The sequence below is a fragment of the Helianthus annuus genome, chromosome 11 (genome assembly GCF_002127325.2).
Source record: "Helianthus annuus cultivar XRQ/B chromosome 11, HanXRQr2.0-SUNRISE, whole genome shotgun sequence".
NCBI classification, from domain to species: domain Eukaryota; kingdom Viridiplantae; phylum Streptophyta; class Magnoliopsida; order Asterales; family Asteraceae; genus Helianthus; species Helianthus annuus.
Window position 1 is genome coordinate 130,123,111 of NC_035443.2, and position 17,885 is coordinate 130,140,995.

Consider the following 17,885-nt stretch of genomic DNA (forward strand, 5'->3'; position numbering starts at 1 on the left):
CAATTTGAATAGATCAACAGACATCATCACCATCGTCCTCCCATCAGGTTATCTCATCAAAACCGACACACATCAGAAATTATAACATCTGAATTTGTAGAATTAACTATAAAAAATAAATACATAAATACCTTTGAAAACAAAGATGGTAGTGAGGAACAAATAAGAAATACAAAACCATACTTCGAATGAAGATATTGATTACTGAAACAAATAAGGTCCGTGAATCAGAATAAAAAACACAATAACATAAACATACACATCTCACATATACATACCTTTTTGTAGGAAGTTTTGAATACGGTACTCCGGCTCCGCCGGAGCTTGACGACAGCGCGTGTTGATTCATCGGCGTAGCATGATTACTATTCATAACTAATGATGCAAAATATTGATCTTTATTACATTCTCAAACATCTAAACTAAAGCAGCCAGATTATTATATCATATAAGATATAATCCTCCCTTCCAAGTTTTCACTAATTAACATAAAATTTTATATCTTTTTCCACAAAAAATACATAATTAATCACAAAAGATTAGCCATGAATAGATCAAGATTAGTAAATAATGTATAGTTTATCCCCAAACATCCAACTAACATCAGCATCTCTTTTACAAATAAAAGCACTCTAATGGAATCCTCTGTAGTTAATTCACATCATCCAACTGGTATCTTTATTTACCAAACATAAGTGAGTAATCAATCAGTTGATCATCCAACTGGTATCTTTATTTACCAAACTTAAATCTACACTAATACCTAATATTATCATCAAACACACAAACATTACATTATAAGCATTACAAATCAATGGATGATAATACTGTCCATGTCTCTGTGACTCCATCACTAATTCAATATAGGTATTACAAAGCGTAAACAATCAAACAAAAAAATACCTTCCATCATGTGAAGAACCATATCAAAATTGATGCCAGAACGAATGGCAGCATATCATTCCTCGGTTGTCTCATGGCGGTGGCCATTATCACTACGAAGATCAACAATATCGAGTATGAAGATCCCTGTAACATCGCAGTCAATAACAAAAGATGCAGCAGAGCAGATGACAGTAAAATTGATCCGTTTGTGTTCATCTAAGAATAGCAAAACCATATAATCTTCTAGTTTTGAAAGCACCGATATCAAACGATTTAAGAGCTCTGTTATTTGAAATCGAGCAGAGATCACAACAATGATGTGTTGTTACAGGAAAGAGAGGAATTAAGATTAGATAATAGATATACACGACTTACCTGATCACTGCAACTCGTCTTCGGCATTCAATTTGGTTTTCAATCAATTTCTCCATAAAAACTGGTTGCTTTCGATCGCGATTGAAGATGAAGAAATCTTGGGATCTGGAGATTGTAAATAATAGATTAGAGATCGATTAAAGCGAATGAATCAAAAAATTGTCGGATTACAACATCAAAGATAGAGATAAACATACCTGATGATAATTTTTGTGTTTGAGATTTAGGGTTTTCTGAATGGCCTATTACAAAGAGCGTGGTTATTGTGATTGCAATTAAGATTGGAAGGAAACTGATTTCAAAAATATGGAAAGTCCATCAATCTCTTATCAATCACGGTCAAGGAAAAAGAGGGATGAATGGTGTGGTGCAATCCCGCTCAATTTGTTTCAATAATGGTTAAGAGAATGCCAGGTGGCAATGAGTGGATTAAAATTATGCCAAGTGGCACCAAAATGTATTGTTTTAATATACATAATAAATTTATCCTACACAACTAGTAATTTATTCTACACTTTAAATTAAGTTGTTTTTTTTAATTTTGAAAAAGTATATATTTTGAAAAGGAGTTACAAATTTAATTTAGTTAGTTATTAAAGTAGAAGAATACAAACTAATGATTTATATAAGTTTACCAATATACCCTTATATTAAAATTAAATGCAAATATTAAATGAAGTAAAATGAAGCATTCCTATTGGTTGAAACTTCTTCTTTTTTCTTCTTACAAAAAAATTCTTCTCATTTGAACCTTCCACTATATATATATATATATATATATATATATATATATGGGAAGGTTCATTGGGGAACACTAAAAAAATGGGGAACAGCGGGGAACCGACTCAAACGAACTCCGATTGGACTCATTCCAGCGGCGTTGGAACCGGCTCGTCGAACTCTAACTAAGATCTCTTAACCCTAGATCCTAACTCCTAAACTCTAAACCCTAAAGCTAAAAAATAAGGCTAAAACCTAAGCTAAACCATAAAATCTAAACTATAAACATGGTTGTAAAAATCCCGACTAGACGCTGATTAATCCTCGATTAATCACCGTTTAATCTCGGTTAATTTTCGATTAATTACAATTAATGGCGATTATATCTGATTAATCCCCGGTTAATCCCGATTAATCGCTAGTCCCACCCCACCGGCCGACTAGCGACTAGCGATTTCTAAAACCATGACTATAAACCCTAGAAGCTAAACCCTAAAGGCTACACCTAAAGCTAAACCCTAAAGATAAACACTACAGCTAAACCCTAAACCCTAAAGCTAAACCCTAAGGCTAAACCCTAAAATCCAAACCCTAATATATTTAGGGTTTAGGGGTTATGATTTAGGGTTAAGAGATCCTAGTTAGGGTTCGACGAGCCGATTCCAACACCGCTGGAATGAGTCCAATCGGAGTTCGTTTGAGTCGGTTCTCCACTGTTCCCCACTTTTTTAGTGTTCCCCAATGAACCTCACAATATATATATATGGGTTCAAATGAGAAGAAACTATTTGTAAGAAGAAAAAAAGAAGAGATTTCAACCAATAGAAATGCTTTATTTGACTTTATTTAATATTTGTATTTAATGTTACTATAAGGGTAAATTGGTAAACTTACATATATCACTAATTTGTAGTCTTGCTCTTTAATAACTAACTATATTAAATATGTAATTATTTTTGAATATATATTTTCTCAAAAAATAAAAATAAAAATTCATTTATAATGTAGGATAAATTATGAGGTGTGTAGAATAAGTTACGAGTTTTGTAGGATAAATTTCAATATGTGTAGGCTAAATTTTGAAATGTGTAGGATAACTTTTGATGTGTGTAAGTAAAACATTTTAGTGTGGAGGGTGATAGTATTTATGAGTAATTAATTAGTCAAACATAATAATAAATGAAATGAGAGAAAAACTATTTAGTGTTTTACAATTGTACCCTTTGTTCTTTTTCTTCTCATTTAAATTTTCTTCTCAAATGAACCTCCCCATATATATATATATATAGGGTAAGGTTCATGCGAGAACCACCTTTATTGCGAGAATCGCGAGAACCAACGTGAACACAACCTAAAATAGCTAAAAAAACCTAACCCCCAACCCCCCCCCAAAAAAAAAAAAAAAAACCTAACCCCCCCCCCCACCCCCAAGCTAAAATGCTAATAACTAAACCCCCAAAAAACCTAAAAAAATCTAAAAAAATAAAAAAAATCTAATTTTTTTTTAAATATTTTTTTATGTTAAAATCGCTACTTTTAGTAGCAAGAAAAAAAAATCTTTTTGCTACTAAAAGTAGCGATTTTTTTTATAAAAAATATTAATTTTTTTTGTGTGTTTTTAGTTATTTTTAGGCATTTTTGGTTGTGTTCACGTTGGTTCTCGCGGTTCTCGCAATAAAGGGTGGGTCCTAACGGATCTTTGTCCTATATATATATATATATATATATATATATATATATATATATATATATATATATATATATATAGGATTAGGTTTAAGAGTGAACACTAGTGTAGCTTGCGAACTGAGTGAACTAATCCTGGCCACACACGTGTGAAGATCACTTGCCAGGATTTGATGTTGAAATACACTAGTGTATTTTACGATTTGATGATGAGGTCCTAGCCATACATGTGTGTAGATCAATGGCTAGGATTTGTTCACTCAATTCGCAAATATACTAGTGTTCACTTTAGAACCCCACTATATATATATATATATATATATATATATATATATATATATATATATATATATATATATATATATATATATATATATATATATATGGGAAGGTTCTATGCAGAACACTAAAAATTGTGAGAACACGTAGAACAAAATGAATCACCCATTTTTACAATCCTAAAAACCTAAAAAGTAAAGTAAAATGTTACAAATGGAAGATTTATTGTTTTTCATACTAGAATTTAAAACAAAATATGAAAAAAAAATCATTTTTTTATATAACCTACACATATGTGCATTCTGTGTAGGTTAAATTACCTACATGTATGTAGGCTAAGTATAGGTAAAAATATAAGGTTTTCCATGCATATATAATATACATACGAATGTAGGAAATATAAAATTTAAAAAATATGAATTTTAAATCATAAAATCTAGTGATTTAGAGTTGTTCTTTTTGTTCTCGCAATAATTAGTGTTCTGTAATGATCCTCATCCTATATATATATAGGGAGCCGCTAAAATAGAAACCATCCCCAGTTGTAAGAACCGTGAGAACCACTCTCAACCAATCAGAAAAAGGGGTATTTTAGTCATTTACCCCAAATGTCAAATCTACCTTCTCTCTCCTCATTTAAATCACTGACTTTATAACCTCTCTCCTCTCTCATGTTATCTCCTTCAAATTCAGATTCAACCACCATTTACCTCTCTCCTCATTTCCATAACAAGCATCTCCCTTGTTGATTTTCATTTGAAACTGTTCTCTTGCCTTCTTATGACATGAGGTGATATCAACACGGTGAACAATGATCTCGTTGACGGTAGTCCGATCTTACGAAGTTTCCGGCGGAGGATGAGGTTTCCGGTGGAGTCGGATTTGGCTCGCCGGAGTCCGATCATCTTCACGGTAGAAATGGCCCTCTAGTTTCTCCGACGACCCCCAAACGCCGACGACCACCTCTCCGATCAACCCTCTCTCATCATCTCTGATTAATCAGCACCAAATCCTGACCCACCTCTCCCTTACACTCCGGAAGCCCACCTCCACCGATTACCAACAACCACCTCCGATTTGGGGTAGTGAGCTCCGATTTGGAGTTTAGGGTTGGATGTGGTGGTTCTGACGGTGACCGATGGGACCTGTGTTGTTATCTCCGGCGGTGTTTTTAATGTTATGACCTGTGTTGTTATCTTCGGCGGTGGTGGAGTGTCGATGACGGAGGTGGTGGGTGCTCGATGACGGCGGTGGAGTGCCGATGTTGGAGGTGGTGGGTGCTCGATGATGGTGGTGGAGTGTCGTTGTCGGAGGTGGTGGGTGCTCGATGGCAGGTGGTGGGCGCTCGATGTCGGAGGTGGTGGGTGCTCGATTTGATTTTGGGTATGTACATCATTTTGTTATTGTTGATGGGGTTTTCTTTGATTTGATTTTGGGTATCTACATCATGTTTGGTTGTTATTGTTACTGGGTTTTTGTTGGGTTTGAATCTGGGTTTTTGTTGATGAAGTGGGTGCTTTTTTGATGAACTGGGTTTTTGTTGGTTTTGAATCTTGTTGGTTTTGAATCTTGTGGTTTGAATCTGGTTTGTTCTTGTTTGATCAGTGACTGTGGGGTTGATATGTTTTGGATTGGATGGCGATGATGCAAAAAAAAAAAAAAAAAAAAAAAACTAGATTTTGATGACGATGGCGCGGCAAGGACGGCGGAGGGTAGGTTTTTGAACCTGCAACCCCACTTTGCAGCCTTTTTGATTATCGGAAAATCTGAGCCAAACCACGTTTTTTTTAGATACACTTTGTTTTGATGTTGTTGTTTCAAAAAAAAATATGAGGCGTCGATGACGATAACAACCTATCTGAGACACCTACCGAGTTTGCGATTTTCTGGGTGCATTTGTTTTGCGATTTATGGGTGCGTTCGTTTTAACGTAAAACGTAAAAACGTAAAAAGTTTTACGCAAAACGTAAAAAGTTTTACGTAAAAATTTCATGTAAAACGTAAAACATAAAAATTTTACGTAAAACGTAAATTTTTTAACATAAAAAGTAAAACGTAAAAAGTTTTACGTAAAATATTTTGTGTGTTGGGTTTTTTTTAGGCGTCGATGATGAAAACAATATATCCGAGACGCTTCACCGAGTTTGCGATTTCTGGGTGCGTTCGTTTTTTCCTAAAAAAGTTTTTGTAAAAAAAAAAATAAATCGTAAACTTTTTGACGTAAACCGTAAACTTTTTAACGTAAAAAGTAAAAAGTTTTAGGTAAAACGTAAAAAACGTTAATGTAAAAACGTAAAACGAAAAAACGTAAAACGTAAAAATTTAACGTAAATCGGAAAACGTAAAAAGTTTAACGTAAAACGTAAAAAGTTTTACGTAAAACGTAAAAAGTTTAACGTAAAAAAACGCCGCTTGAAAAAATCGAGCGTAAAACGTAAAATGTAAAATTTTTAACGTAAAACGGAAAAACGGCGCGTTGAAAAAACGACGCGTGAAAAAGCCGGGCGTAAAACGTAAAAAACCGACGCGTAAAACGTAAAAAACCGACGCGTAAAACGTAAAAAACCGACGCGTAAAACGTAAAAAACCGGGGCGTAAAACGTAAAAAATCGGGGCGTAAAACGTAAAATAACGTTAACGTAAAAAATTGGCGCGTAAAATGTTAAAAAAACGTTAACGTAAAAAACCGGGGCGTAAAATAACGTTAACGTAAAAAATTGGCGCGTAGAACGTTAAACGTTTTACGTAGAACGTAAAACGTAAAAAGTTTAACGTGAAACGTAAAAAGTTTAACGTGAAACGTAAAAAGTTTACGTAAACCGTAAACTTTTTTATCGTAAAACGTAAACTTTTTTATCGTAAACCGTAAACTTTTTTATCGTAAAACGTAAACTTTTTTGACGTAAATCGTAAAAAAACGGCGCGTTAAAACGTAAAAATTTTAACGTAAAACGTAAAAAAACGGCGCGTTAAAACGTAAAAAATTTAACGTAAAAAAACGGCGATTTTCGGTTGCGTTCGGTTTTGCGTAAAAACGTTTTTTGTAAAAAAAAAATAAACCGTAAACTTGTTAACGTAAACCGTAAACTTTTTATCGTTAAACGTAAAAACGTGAAGCGTAAAAAGTGTTACGTAAATTTTTTCGTAAGTTTTACGTAAAACGTAAAAAGTTTATCGTAAGTTTTACGTAAATTTCGTAAGTTTTTCGTAAATTTTTTTCGTAAGTTTTACGTAAACTTTTTCGTAAGATAAACACTATAGCTAAACCCAATGAACCTCACACTATATATATATATATATATGGGATCCTAAGAGAAGTCCACCCTATATGAGAAACTTGAGAAGCATTCTGGACCACACATTTTTCTAAGCCTTTCGTAATATACACATATGTATAGTTTAAAATTGACTATATGCATATATATGCATATAGTCAATTTTAAACTATACATATGTGTATATTACGAAAGGCTTAGAAAAATGTGTGGTCCAGAATGCTTCTCAAGTTTCTCAACTAGCCTATCACTTCTCACATGATCCTTTTCCTATATATATATATATATATATATATATATATATATATATATATATATATATATATATATATATATATATCAAAGAAAAGTGTTTGCCTTAATCATCTCTAAAAATTTCATCCCAGATGTATTGCCTTTTTGGTTAAGAGAGCTTGTCATTTCTGGCTTTCAAATTAAACCGCAGAGTTACAATATAAATAGATTGCAATATCTTCTTGTGAGTTGTGACTCTCTTTGTAACTAATTAGATTTTGTGTGGACGGACTAAGGGGCTGTTTGGCAGGTTTGAACTAGTAAGTGTTAAACCAGTAAGAGGTCTGAACTATTAAGAGCTTGTATAATGCTTAACTGTTTAGAGGCAAATGTCTGACCAATTCAGATTAGAGGTCTTAACCATTCATACTCTGTATAATGCTAACCTTTCAAAAGCAAACGTCTGAACCATTCAGACATCTGCTCGTGAAACAAACAGTCTGAACTATTAAGTGCTGAACTAGTAAGAGGTCTGAACCATTAAGAGCCTCATTAAGAGGTAAACAAACAACCCCTAATTAAGATAAACTCGATCCTCGGTGAAATCAAATCTTTGATATTCCTTTCGCTGAATAATTGTATTTGTGTTAAAGGGTTGGACTTAACTTGAAAATGTGTTGTTTTGCAAATGTTTTTCCGGCTTTGCTAGAAGGCGTTCGGTGTAGTTAATGAAAGTCACAGTTTAAAAAAAAACTAATTAATACTAACGTGTCATACATTTTATCGGTATGAAACTCTAAGGCTACATGGTAAGGTCCTGTCACCCACCCCCGTCTCGGTGTAGCTAATGTTTTCTCGGTTCCGGGATATTATCCGACGCTAGAACCGAACCAATTCTCGCAATATTCATCAAATGCGTTTGCATCATTCCAACACTCGCCGAACCAATTCGCTCAATTCTCTCAAAATCAAGCCCTTCAACAAATGATGATGCGAGGTGCTTATAATTTCCCACCGAACCCGACACCACCCGTTCAACCCCAACCGATCCCGACGCAACCCTTTCAACAATCCGAACCCGACGACGATGCGGAGGTTGTTCCCGAAACCCAACCGCCTAAAGAAAAAGGAAAACGAAAAAAAGGCAAGCAAGTGGTGGGTGAGCAATCGTCCAAACCGAAGTCGACTAAGTGGACGCCAATCGAAGAAGAAGCCTTAGCCAAGGCTTACATAGGCACGTCTACACACCCGACAAAAGGTTCGTATTTTTTTTAAGGTTTATCTTTTTTTAAAGTTTATATATTTTTTTAAAGTTCATACATTTTTTTAAAGTTTGTTTTTCTAACTTTTTTGTTAACAATTTCTAATTTTTTAAAGTTTGTGTATTTTTTTAAATTTTTAAATTTTGTTAACAGTTTGATTATTTTGTTTAAAGTTTTTTTATTTTGTTAAGAGTTTATATATTTTGTTTAACTTTATATATTTTGTTTGTTTTTTTATAGGTAATAACCAAACGGGTGACGGGTTTTGGTCCAAGGTTTTGGTGAAGTTCCTCGACCTTATGGACCAAGGCCCGTATCGAGATATCGACTCGGTATCATCAAAGTGGCGGAAAATGAACGCGTCCGTCAATAAGTTTTGCGAGGAATATAATAAAATATATACAAGTGGGCGTCGTAGCGGCATGAGCGACGACGATGTGTTCAAACAAGCGTTGGAGAAGTATAAGGCGAACAATGGTAATACCAACTTTGCTCACGTTCGCGCGTGGGAAATTTTGAAAACGAAACCAAAATGGGCGCCGATTCCCAACGAGGTGGAGATGGCGAAACGCCAAAAAACATCGAAACGGGTAGTTTTAGCGCCGATGGATCGGACGCGAGGTGTCACATAAACTTAAATGATGACGCCGACTTTGACGAAGAGGAGTACGCCGTACATGAAGCGGAGCGTCCACCGGGCCGAGGCAAATCAAAGAAGGAGCGGGCCAAGGGGAAAGAAAAGGAAAAGGTGGACCCGAAGATGGAAGAGTTTATGGAACACTTAAAAATGTACAACGACGTCTCGGCCCAAAAGACGAAGGCGAAGGAGCGGGCCGTCGAAGAAAAAAGTCGTGTAGCGGAAGAAAAGTTACGCGAGAAGGTCCGATTGTCGAATGAGAAAATCCGAATTTCCGATGAAAAAATTCGGCTCAAGGAATGGGAAATAATAACGATGGATGTCGATGAGTATCCCGAGCCGAAACGTTCGATGTTGAAAAAACTACAAACCGATATCATGAAGAAGCATAATATTATTTAAGTCTATGTTTTTTTCTTTTATTAAGTCTATGTTTTTTTATTAAGTTTATGTTTTTTTTAAGTTTATGTAATGTGCTTTTAATATTAATGAAAATATTTTGTTAGTTTATTTGTTAAATGTTAAAAAAAAACTAGAAAATTTAAAAAAATATAGAAGATTAAAAAAAAACCATAAAAGTGGTGGGGAGGACTATGACTAGGACCATCCTCCATACCCTCTAGTTTTGAGGGATGTAGCATCCTTGAGAGGACTATGGCGTCTATGTGGCGGATCATCATCCCTTAAAGGACCATCACCATACCCTCTAGCCTAAGGCCATCCGTAGTCATAAAGCCCCTTGTGGGGCGTTATGCGACACGTGTCGTGCCACGTCACACAAGGGCTTTATGGGGCGTTATAACACTAGAGTCTGTAGTCATAAAGCCCCTACCCATCATTACCTAATTATTAATTTTTGTTTTTATTAATTAATTATAAAAAACCATGCTTTATTTTGATTGGTCAAAGGTTGAAAAGGAAAGCCCAAAACGCCGTGATATATATGGCGCCTCTCCCCCTTTTTTCCCCATAACGCCGCCCGTCGCGGTGTGTGGGGCGCTATGGGGGCGCTATCTCTCTCTTTTGTGCGGTATATGGAGCCCACATGCTCTAATAAATTGTATCGGTTTAGTAAGTCAACTACCTAATCCATTATGCCAACTAATGCAAAATATTTGTGATTTTTTAGAGGTGAAATTTTCTTTTCTTTTTTTTAAGATTAATTATAAAATAATTGTGAAAGTGACATACATAAGATTTTTTTTATTAACTTTTATGAAATATTAATTATATCCAGTTGTAAAAAAGGTAAGCATATTATAAATTATAAAATTTTGAGAAATTCAAATAGAGAGTTTATTATCTTGTAATTTTAGAATTTCAATTGGATATAATGCTTAAAGGCCCAACCACCCAAAATCCCAAATCGTTGTATTTCATATCTAAACTTGATAACAATTAACAAGACAAAGAGAATCGAATATGAAATAGAATTGCATACACTATACAAAAACAACCCTTGGTGATTTAAACATTTTAAAACGGTTGAAAAACCGTTTTAAATTCATATGTTTTAAAAGGCTTCCATAAAAAAAATCACGTTTACAAGTCTTTTTCGAGTTTATAACCGTTTTATAAAACAATACAACCGTTTTAAAAAGTGTCTTTTTTGAATTTATAACCGTTTTAAAAATCAATACAAGTGTTTGAAAAAGAGTCTTTTATGAGTTATCAAACGGCTGTTAAAAAAAACAATCGTTTAAAAAAAACGGTCTTTTATGAGTTTACGACTATTTTAAAAAACAAAACAACCGTTTTAAAAAGTGGTCTTTTATGAGTTTGCTAGGTTATTACCTGAGACTGCTTCCTGGGTTGAAGAAAATTATTTAGATAAACATTAAATGTATTAAAAATATATAAACAAAGTGCCATGTTACATAAATTAAGTGAAAAATGGAAATACAATTTAAAGTGTATTAAAAATATATAAACAAAGTGCCATGTTACATAAATTAAGTGAAAAGTGGAAATACAATTTAAAGTGTATTAAAAATATATAAACAAAGTGTCATGTTACATAAATTAAGTGAAAAAGTGGAAATACAATTTAAAGATAGTCGAGTCAATTTGAAGATACATATCCTTCGAATTGCCAAAATATTTCCCTTAGTAAATCGAGTCACCTCTGTTGGAAATTTGATAGTATTTTTCATGTGGGGGATTGTTGGAAAAATAGGTGAAAATAGCATTTTTCACAAATATAGGAAAATGATTTTTTCCTATTTTGGACTAGAAATAAATACAATAAAATGAGCGGGTTTTATGTATTTATTTGTGGGTTTGTGTTCTATGTTGGAAGAGCTTCGCAACGAACTAAACCACGTCCAAAACCGAGCTAAGATGAATGAGATATCGATGCTCAAAGTTGGGTGTTTGAAACATTGAATGTTGATACAAAAGGGAAAATAGCACCTTGTCCCACATCGGTGGAGAGATGGAACTTAAATGGGTATTTAAGGTGGAACTCTCCATCCTTTTTGTTTCATGGAAGCACACACTAGTGTCCTCGCGAAGGGTGCGGAGCACCCTAACTCCCACTCGCACACGCTCGCGCGCGCGCGTGGCTTGGGCGATGAGGCGCAATGTGGCGCTTTGATGGCGCACTTTGCACTTCGCAACGCCGCGAGCCGCTTGAGAGCCGCCTTTGTATTTTTGACCGCGTGCGCGTGGTTGATCACAGGGGCTGCAAGTACCAAGTAGCGTGCGGGTTCGAAGCGCGTGACGTGGCATGGAGGCGCGTGGTTGCGCGCATGGTCTTGATGTGTCGTGCGCGGCGCGACTGTGTGGCGCACTCGTATGGGCTCACAGGTGACGTGGCGCACGCGCGCATGGACTTGAGCCAGTGTGGCGCATGCGCACATGGCAGTGAGCCAAGAGGACGCACCGCGCATGGGCGTGCAGACCTAGGCGCGCGCGCACCAAGGTGACTTGCGCACGCGCGCGCAGAAGCTTCCAGCATTGAATGACAGTGCAGTTTCAGTCCAGCTTCGTAACTGACGAGTTAATAGGCTTTGACTGAGAATTAAATGACGTATTAAATTGCATTGAAGACGTTTAATGCAATTTAAACCTCTCATTTAATTCGTTTTTGGCTGTTTCAAACCGGGAGCTGTATAAATACAGCTCCATACCTTGCTGTAGAGGAGACTATGAAAACCCAGCTACACAACAGCTTATGCAAACAACTCTCTTCCTACTTCTAATCTTTTTCCTGCAGTTATCAAGGTAACCTTCGGGTTGTAGGCGAATTCCGGCAGTACTTCTGCTCCGGCTGTTGTACCCTGGGAAACAAAACGAGTACTCCTGGGAGACTCGGAATTTGTTTTAAGGGAAGTGTGTGATCACGTGCCTCAGCCACTCCACTCTGCTTCTACTCCATTTCTTGTATTTGCTTTTTCAGTTGTAATAGTATTGCTTATTTTCTGCTTTCTTTGTATTGTAATCAGTAATAAAATTTGTTTATTTTATTTTATTACGTGAACGGTTCCTACAATCTTAAAACAAACTTTTAAAACCGTTCGTGTAATCAAAACCATTCTGTTTGTGATTCAAACCAGTTTTGTTTTCACTCAGTTTGTGTTTTAAAAACAGATTTTTTTAGTTTTCATCTTCAAAGGAGCGACTTTGGTTGAAAACTATTTTGGTTTCATTCAGATTGTCCTAAAAAATTTGCTAAAACTTTCTGATTTGGTCTTCAAAGTTGGACTTAGAAGCCAATCAGTAAGTTCTAAAATTAAAATTTTCTATTTTTTGGTCTTCAAAGTTGGACTTAGAAGCCGAAACAGTAAATTGTGGTAAAATTAAAATTTATTAGTTTACTTCTGGTTTTTGCGTAAATTAGAATTTTTTTGACTAAACTTTAAAATTTTAATTTTCAGCATGTCGAACGAAAACGTCAACGTTAACAACACCACAAATGTTGTGACGGGAACCCCTCTCAACGCCACCACTGTGGGAGCGTCCACAGTGGCCAATCACGCTGAACGACCCGAGAAGTTCTCGGGTCTACACTTCAAGCGGTGGCAGCAGAAGATGTTCTTCTACCTGACCACCATGAAACTTGCGAGGTTCTTAACTAAATCCGCTCCCCAACCTGCGGAAGGGGAGACCAGCGCTCAGGCTCTGAGCGCGGTAGAGGCTTGGAAGCACTCGGATTTCATTTGTCGAGGCTATGTGTTAAACGGGCTTTCGGATGCATTGTATAATGTGTACTACAATGTCAAGAGACAAAAAGTACAAAACGGAGGATGCTGGCACAAAGAAATTTGTGGTAGCCCGTTTTTTGGATTTCAAAATGGTTGATTCTAAAACAGTAATGAATCAAGTCCAAGAATTCCAAATTATACTACATGACATCTTTGCGGAAGGCATAACACTTAGCGAGACATTCCAAGTGGCAGCGATGATTGAAAAGTTACCTCCTAGTTGGGTTGATTTTAAGAATTATCTTAAACACAAACGAAAGGAGATGACTATAGAGGACCTTATTGTTTGTCTTCGGATTGAAGAGGACAATAGAATTGCATAAAAAGGCAGCCTTGCGCAGACTAGTGCTAGCGCAAATTTGGTTGAGCATGGGTAATCCTCTAGGGGTGCGAAGGGTAAGGGGAAAAAGGACAAAGGGAAAGCAAAGGCTAGCAAACTTGGACCGAAGAAAGGGGTTGTGAAAAAGAAACCTCAAACGTTCCAAGGGACTTGTTACAACTGTGACGAGCCGGGGCATCGGGCTAACCAATGTAAGAAACCAAAGCGTGAGCGTGCGCACATGGTGGATGAAGACGGAATGCCTTTGGTGGCAATGCTTTCCGACAAAACGCAATGTTGGATGAGGTCAATGCTGTGACCAACACTCCAAAAGGTTGGTGGGTTGATACGGGAGCGACCCGTCATGTGTGCCCAGACAGGAGCCTCTTTACCACCTTCAAGGAGCTTGCGGGAGATGAGAAGCTGTACATGGGAAATGCAGCCACCGCGGACATCAAGGGTGAAGGAACGGTGATCTTGAAGTGGACTTCGGGGAAGGAGCTCACTTTAAGCAACGTGTTGTACGTCCCAGACTTGCGCAAGAGCCTAGTCTCGGGATGATTACTTAATAAGTTTGGATTTCGTTTAGTTTTTGAGAGCGATCAATTTGTACTAACTAAACGAGGAATGTATGTAGGCAAGGGCTATGCCCAAAATGGTATGTTCAAATTGAATGTAATGGCTGTCAAAAAGAACATGAATAAAATTGCTACTACTTCTACTTATATGCTTGAGTTTTCTGAATCGAATAAATGGCATGGTAGATTAGGTCACGTAAATTTTAATTCAATACGCCGTTTAATCAATTTAAATTGTATACCAACATTCCATATTGATTCACACTATAAATGTGAAACATGCGTTGAATCCAAACTTACAAGAACATCATCGAAATCGGTTGAACGAATAACCGAACCCCTTGATTTAATTCACACCGATATTTGTGATTTAAAAGCGGTACCCACAAGAGGTGGAAATAAGTACTTCATCACGTTTATTGACGATAGTACTAAATATTGCTATGTATATTTACTAAAAAGTAAAGATGAAGCAATAATAAATTTATCTTGTATAAGAATGAAGTTGAGAATCAACTTCAAAAGAAGATAAAAGCTTTGCGAAGCGACCGAGGAGGCGAATATGTTGCACCTTTTGTCGATTTGTGCGCAAAAAGTGGCATTATACATGAGTGTACACCTCCTTATTCTCCACAATCAAATGGCGTGGCGGAACGAAAGAACCGCACATTGAAAGAAATGATGAACGCCATGTTGATAAGTTCTGGGGTGAGCTAGGAAATGTGGGGGGGAAGCCATTCTCTCGGCTAATTATCTTTTGAACAAGATACCACTCAAAAAGAGAGACGAAACTCCATATGAGTTATGGAAAAGGAAGAAGCCTTCATACAAATACTTGAAAGTGTGGGGGTGCCTAGCAAAGGTGATTGTACCACCTCCTAAGGCTCTTAGGATAGGACCCAAAACTGTTGATTGCGTATTCATTGGGTATGCGCATCAAAGTAGTGCACATCGCTTTCTTGTACATGAGTCCAAGAATCCTGATGTACACGTAAACACTATCATGGAGGTGAATCCTAACGTTGTGTCTTACTTTGAAAATGTGTTTCCTTTAAGAAGACAAACACATGCAACGTCATCAACACCTAATTTTGAAGTAGGTGAAAGTTCATCTACACCAGTTGATGAGGTAGTTCATGACAAGACACATGAACGACCTGAGGTTGAAGAAAGTGATCGTAGGCGAAGTAAAAGGCCAAGGGTTGAAAAATCCTTTGGTCCAGACTTCGTTAGGTATATGGTTGAGGGCGAGCCCAATACATATCGCGAAGCGGTTTCCTCTTCAGAAGGACCTCAATGGAAAGAAGCAATAAGAAATGAAATAGATTCTATATTGCAAAATCATACTTGGGAGTTAGTAGATCTTCCACCTGGTTGCAAACCACTTGGATATCGTTGGATATTCAAAAGGAAGATGAAAACTGATGGAAGTATTGATAAGTACAAGGCTAGGTTGGTGATTAAAGGCTTTAGACAAAAGGAAGATCTAGATTACTTTGATACCTACTCGCCTGTGACGCGCATAACCTCGATTAGATTGGTTCTTGCTATAGCGGCTTTAAGAAATTTGGAAGTTCACCAAATGGACGTTAAAACCGCATTTCTAAATGGCGATTTAGAAGAAGAGATTTACATGGAGCAACCTGAAGGTTTCTCTGCCCCAGGTCAAGAGGGTAAAGTATGTAAACTAGTTAAGTCTTTGTATGGCTTGAAGCAAGCACCAAAACAATGGCACCAAAAGTTTGATCATGTCATGATTGACAATGGTTTCAAAATAAATGAGTGCGACAAATGTGTTTATTTCAAAGACACAAATGAAGGTTATGTGATCTTATGCCTTTATGTAGATGATATGCTTATCATTGGGAGTAATGATAAAATTATCAAAGCTACTAAAAGCATGTTGAAAGCGAGATTTGACATGAAAGACATGGGTTTAGCGGATGTGATTCTTGGAGTAAAGATCATAAGAACCCAAGATGGTCTTGTGTTAAGTCAATCTCACTATGTGGATAAAATTCTTGAAAAATTCAACTCGGGAGATACGAGTGTAGCTCGAACTCCAGTTGATACCTCCCAACATCTCAAGAAAAATAAAGGTGATGGAGTTGCTCAGTTAGAGTATTCAAGAATTATTGGCAGTCTAATGTATCTAATGACAAGTACTAGACCCGACTTGGCTTACGCGGTGAGTAGGCTAAGTAGATACACCAGCAATCCTTGCGCGGATCATTGGAAGGCTATCACGAGGGTGCTTAGATACATAAGATACACAAGAGATTATGGACTGCATTATACCCGACAACCAGCAGTGATCGAATGATACACTGATGCAAACTGGATATCGGATAATAAAGATTCCAAATCAACAAGTGGTTACGTGTTTACACTTGGAGGAGCTGCTATTGCTTGGAAGTCTTCTAAGCAAACGGTAATAGCAAGATCCACAATGGAATCCGAATTTATCGCCTTGGATAAGTCAGGCGAGGAGGTGGAATGGCTACGTCAATTCGTGGAAGATATTCCAAGATGGCCAAAGCCTTTGCCAGCCATATGTGTACATTGTGATAGCCAATCAGCGATTGGTAGAGCTCAAAGCTTGATGTACAATGGCAGATCAAGGCATAGGCGACGTAGACATAACACGATACGACAACTACTCTCAACGGGTGTTATAACAATTGATTATGTGAGATCAACGGATAACATTGCGGACCCGTTTACAAAAGGCTTAAGCAGAGAGTTAGTAGAAACGTCGTCAAGAGGAATGGGACTAAAGCCCGTGGTAAATGGGAATATGAGGGAAACCTAACTTAGTTGACTGGAGATCCCAAGATCTAAGTTCAATAGGACAACTTAATCATATTACCAAAACGGAGTCACTGTGGGGGAGTACCCCAAACAAAACTAAAAGGGAGTTAAATATACTTCCTAGTCCATTCCAATCAGTGACATTGAAGTGAGGCTAAGCATATTAAGGTTAACGATTTCGGGAAATCAAATAACCATGATGCTTTTAATGATTCAGGGGAATCACCTATGTTAGAGAGAAGTGGGGTCGCTGATGTGCGTTAGGTGTAATATGTTTTTGGTATATATTTTAAGCCCTTTTTTCACTTTAGCCAAGTTTTAAATTTATAAAACACGATATTTACTAACACTAAACACACATATGGGCAAGTGCACCCATCGTGGACGTACTATAGTGTTGGTAAGATACCGAGGTCGTCCAAGGACACAAGAGCTTTTAGTACCGGTTTATCCTCAACGTCTAATCAAATCAAAATGTTAGAAAAAGATTTTTTAAACTAAGAAAATAAAACTAACTAAATGCTGAAAAATAAACTAAAAGTAAAAACAGATAGACAAGATGAATCACTTGAATCCGACTCGTGTGTTAGTATAACCTTTGATTATTTTCGCACTTTGC

At 36.7% G+C, this 17,885-nt stretch overlaps 1 protein-coding gene and 1 long non-coding RNA gene across 2 annotated transcripts; one reads left to right on the forward strand and one right to left on the reverse strand.

Moving 5' to 3' along the window:
* Positions 1 to 1,007: 1,007 nt before the first annotated feature.
* Positions 1,008 to 1,594, reverse strand: LOC118484284. The gene is made up of 3 exons (XR_004873178.1): positions 1,458 to 1,594; positions 1,261 to 1,365; positions 1,008 to 1,167 (listed from the first exon to the last, which is right to left on the reverse strand). It is a non-coding gene; the product is annotated as an uncharacterized LOC118484284 (long non-coding RNA).
* Positions 1,595 to 8,438: 6,844 nt separating this feature from the next.
* LOC118484073 (caldesmon-like) lies at positions 8,439 to 9,755 on the forward strand. Its single transcript, XM_035979965.1, has 3 exons — positions 8,439 to 8,712; positions 8,957 to 9,193; positions 9,379 to 9,755. The coding sequence occupies exons 1-3, from the start codon at positions 8,439 to 8,441 to the stop codon at positions 9,753 to 9,755; spliced, it is 888 nt and encodes a 295-aa protein (XP_035835858.1).
* The last annotated feature ends 8,130 nt before the right edge of the window (positions 9,756 to 17,885 follow it).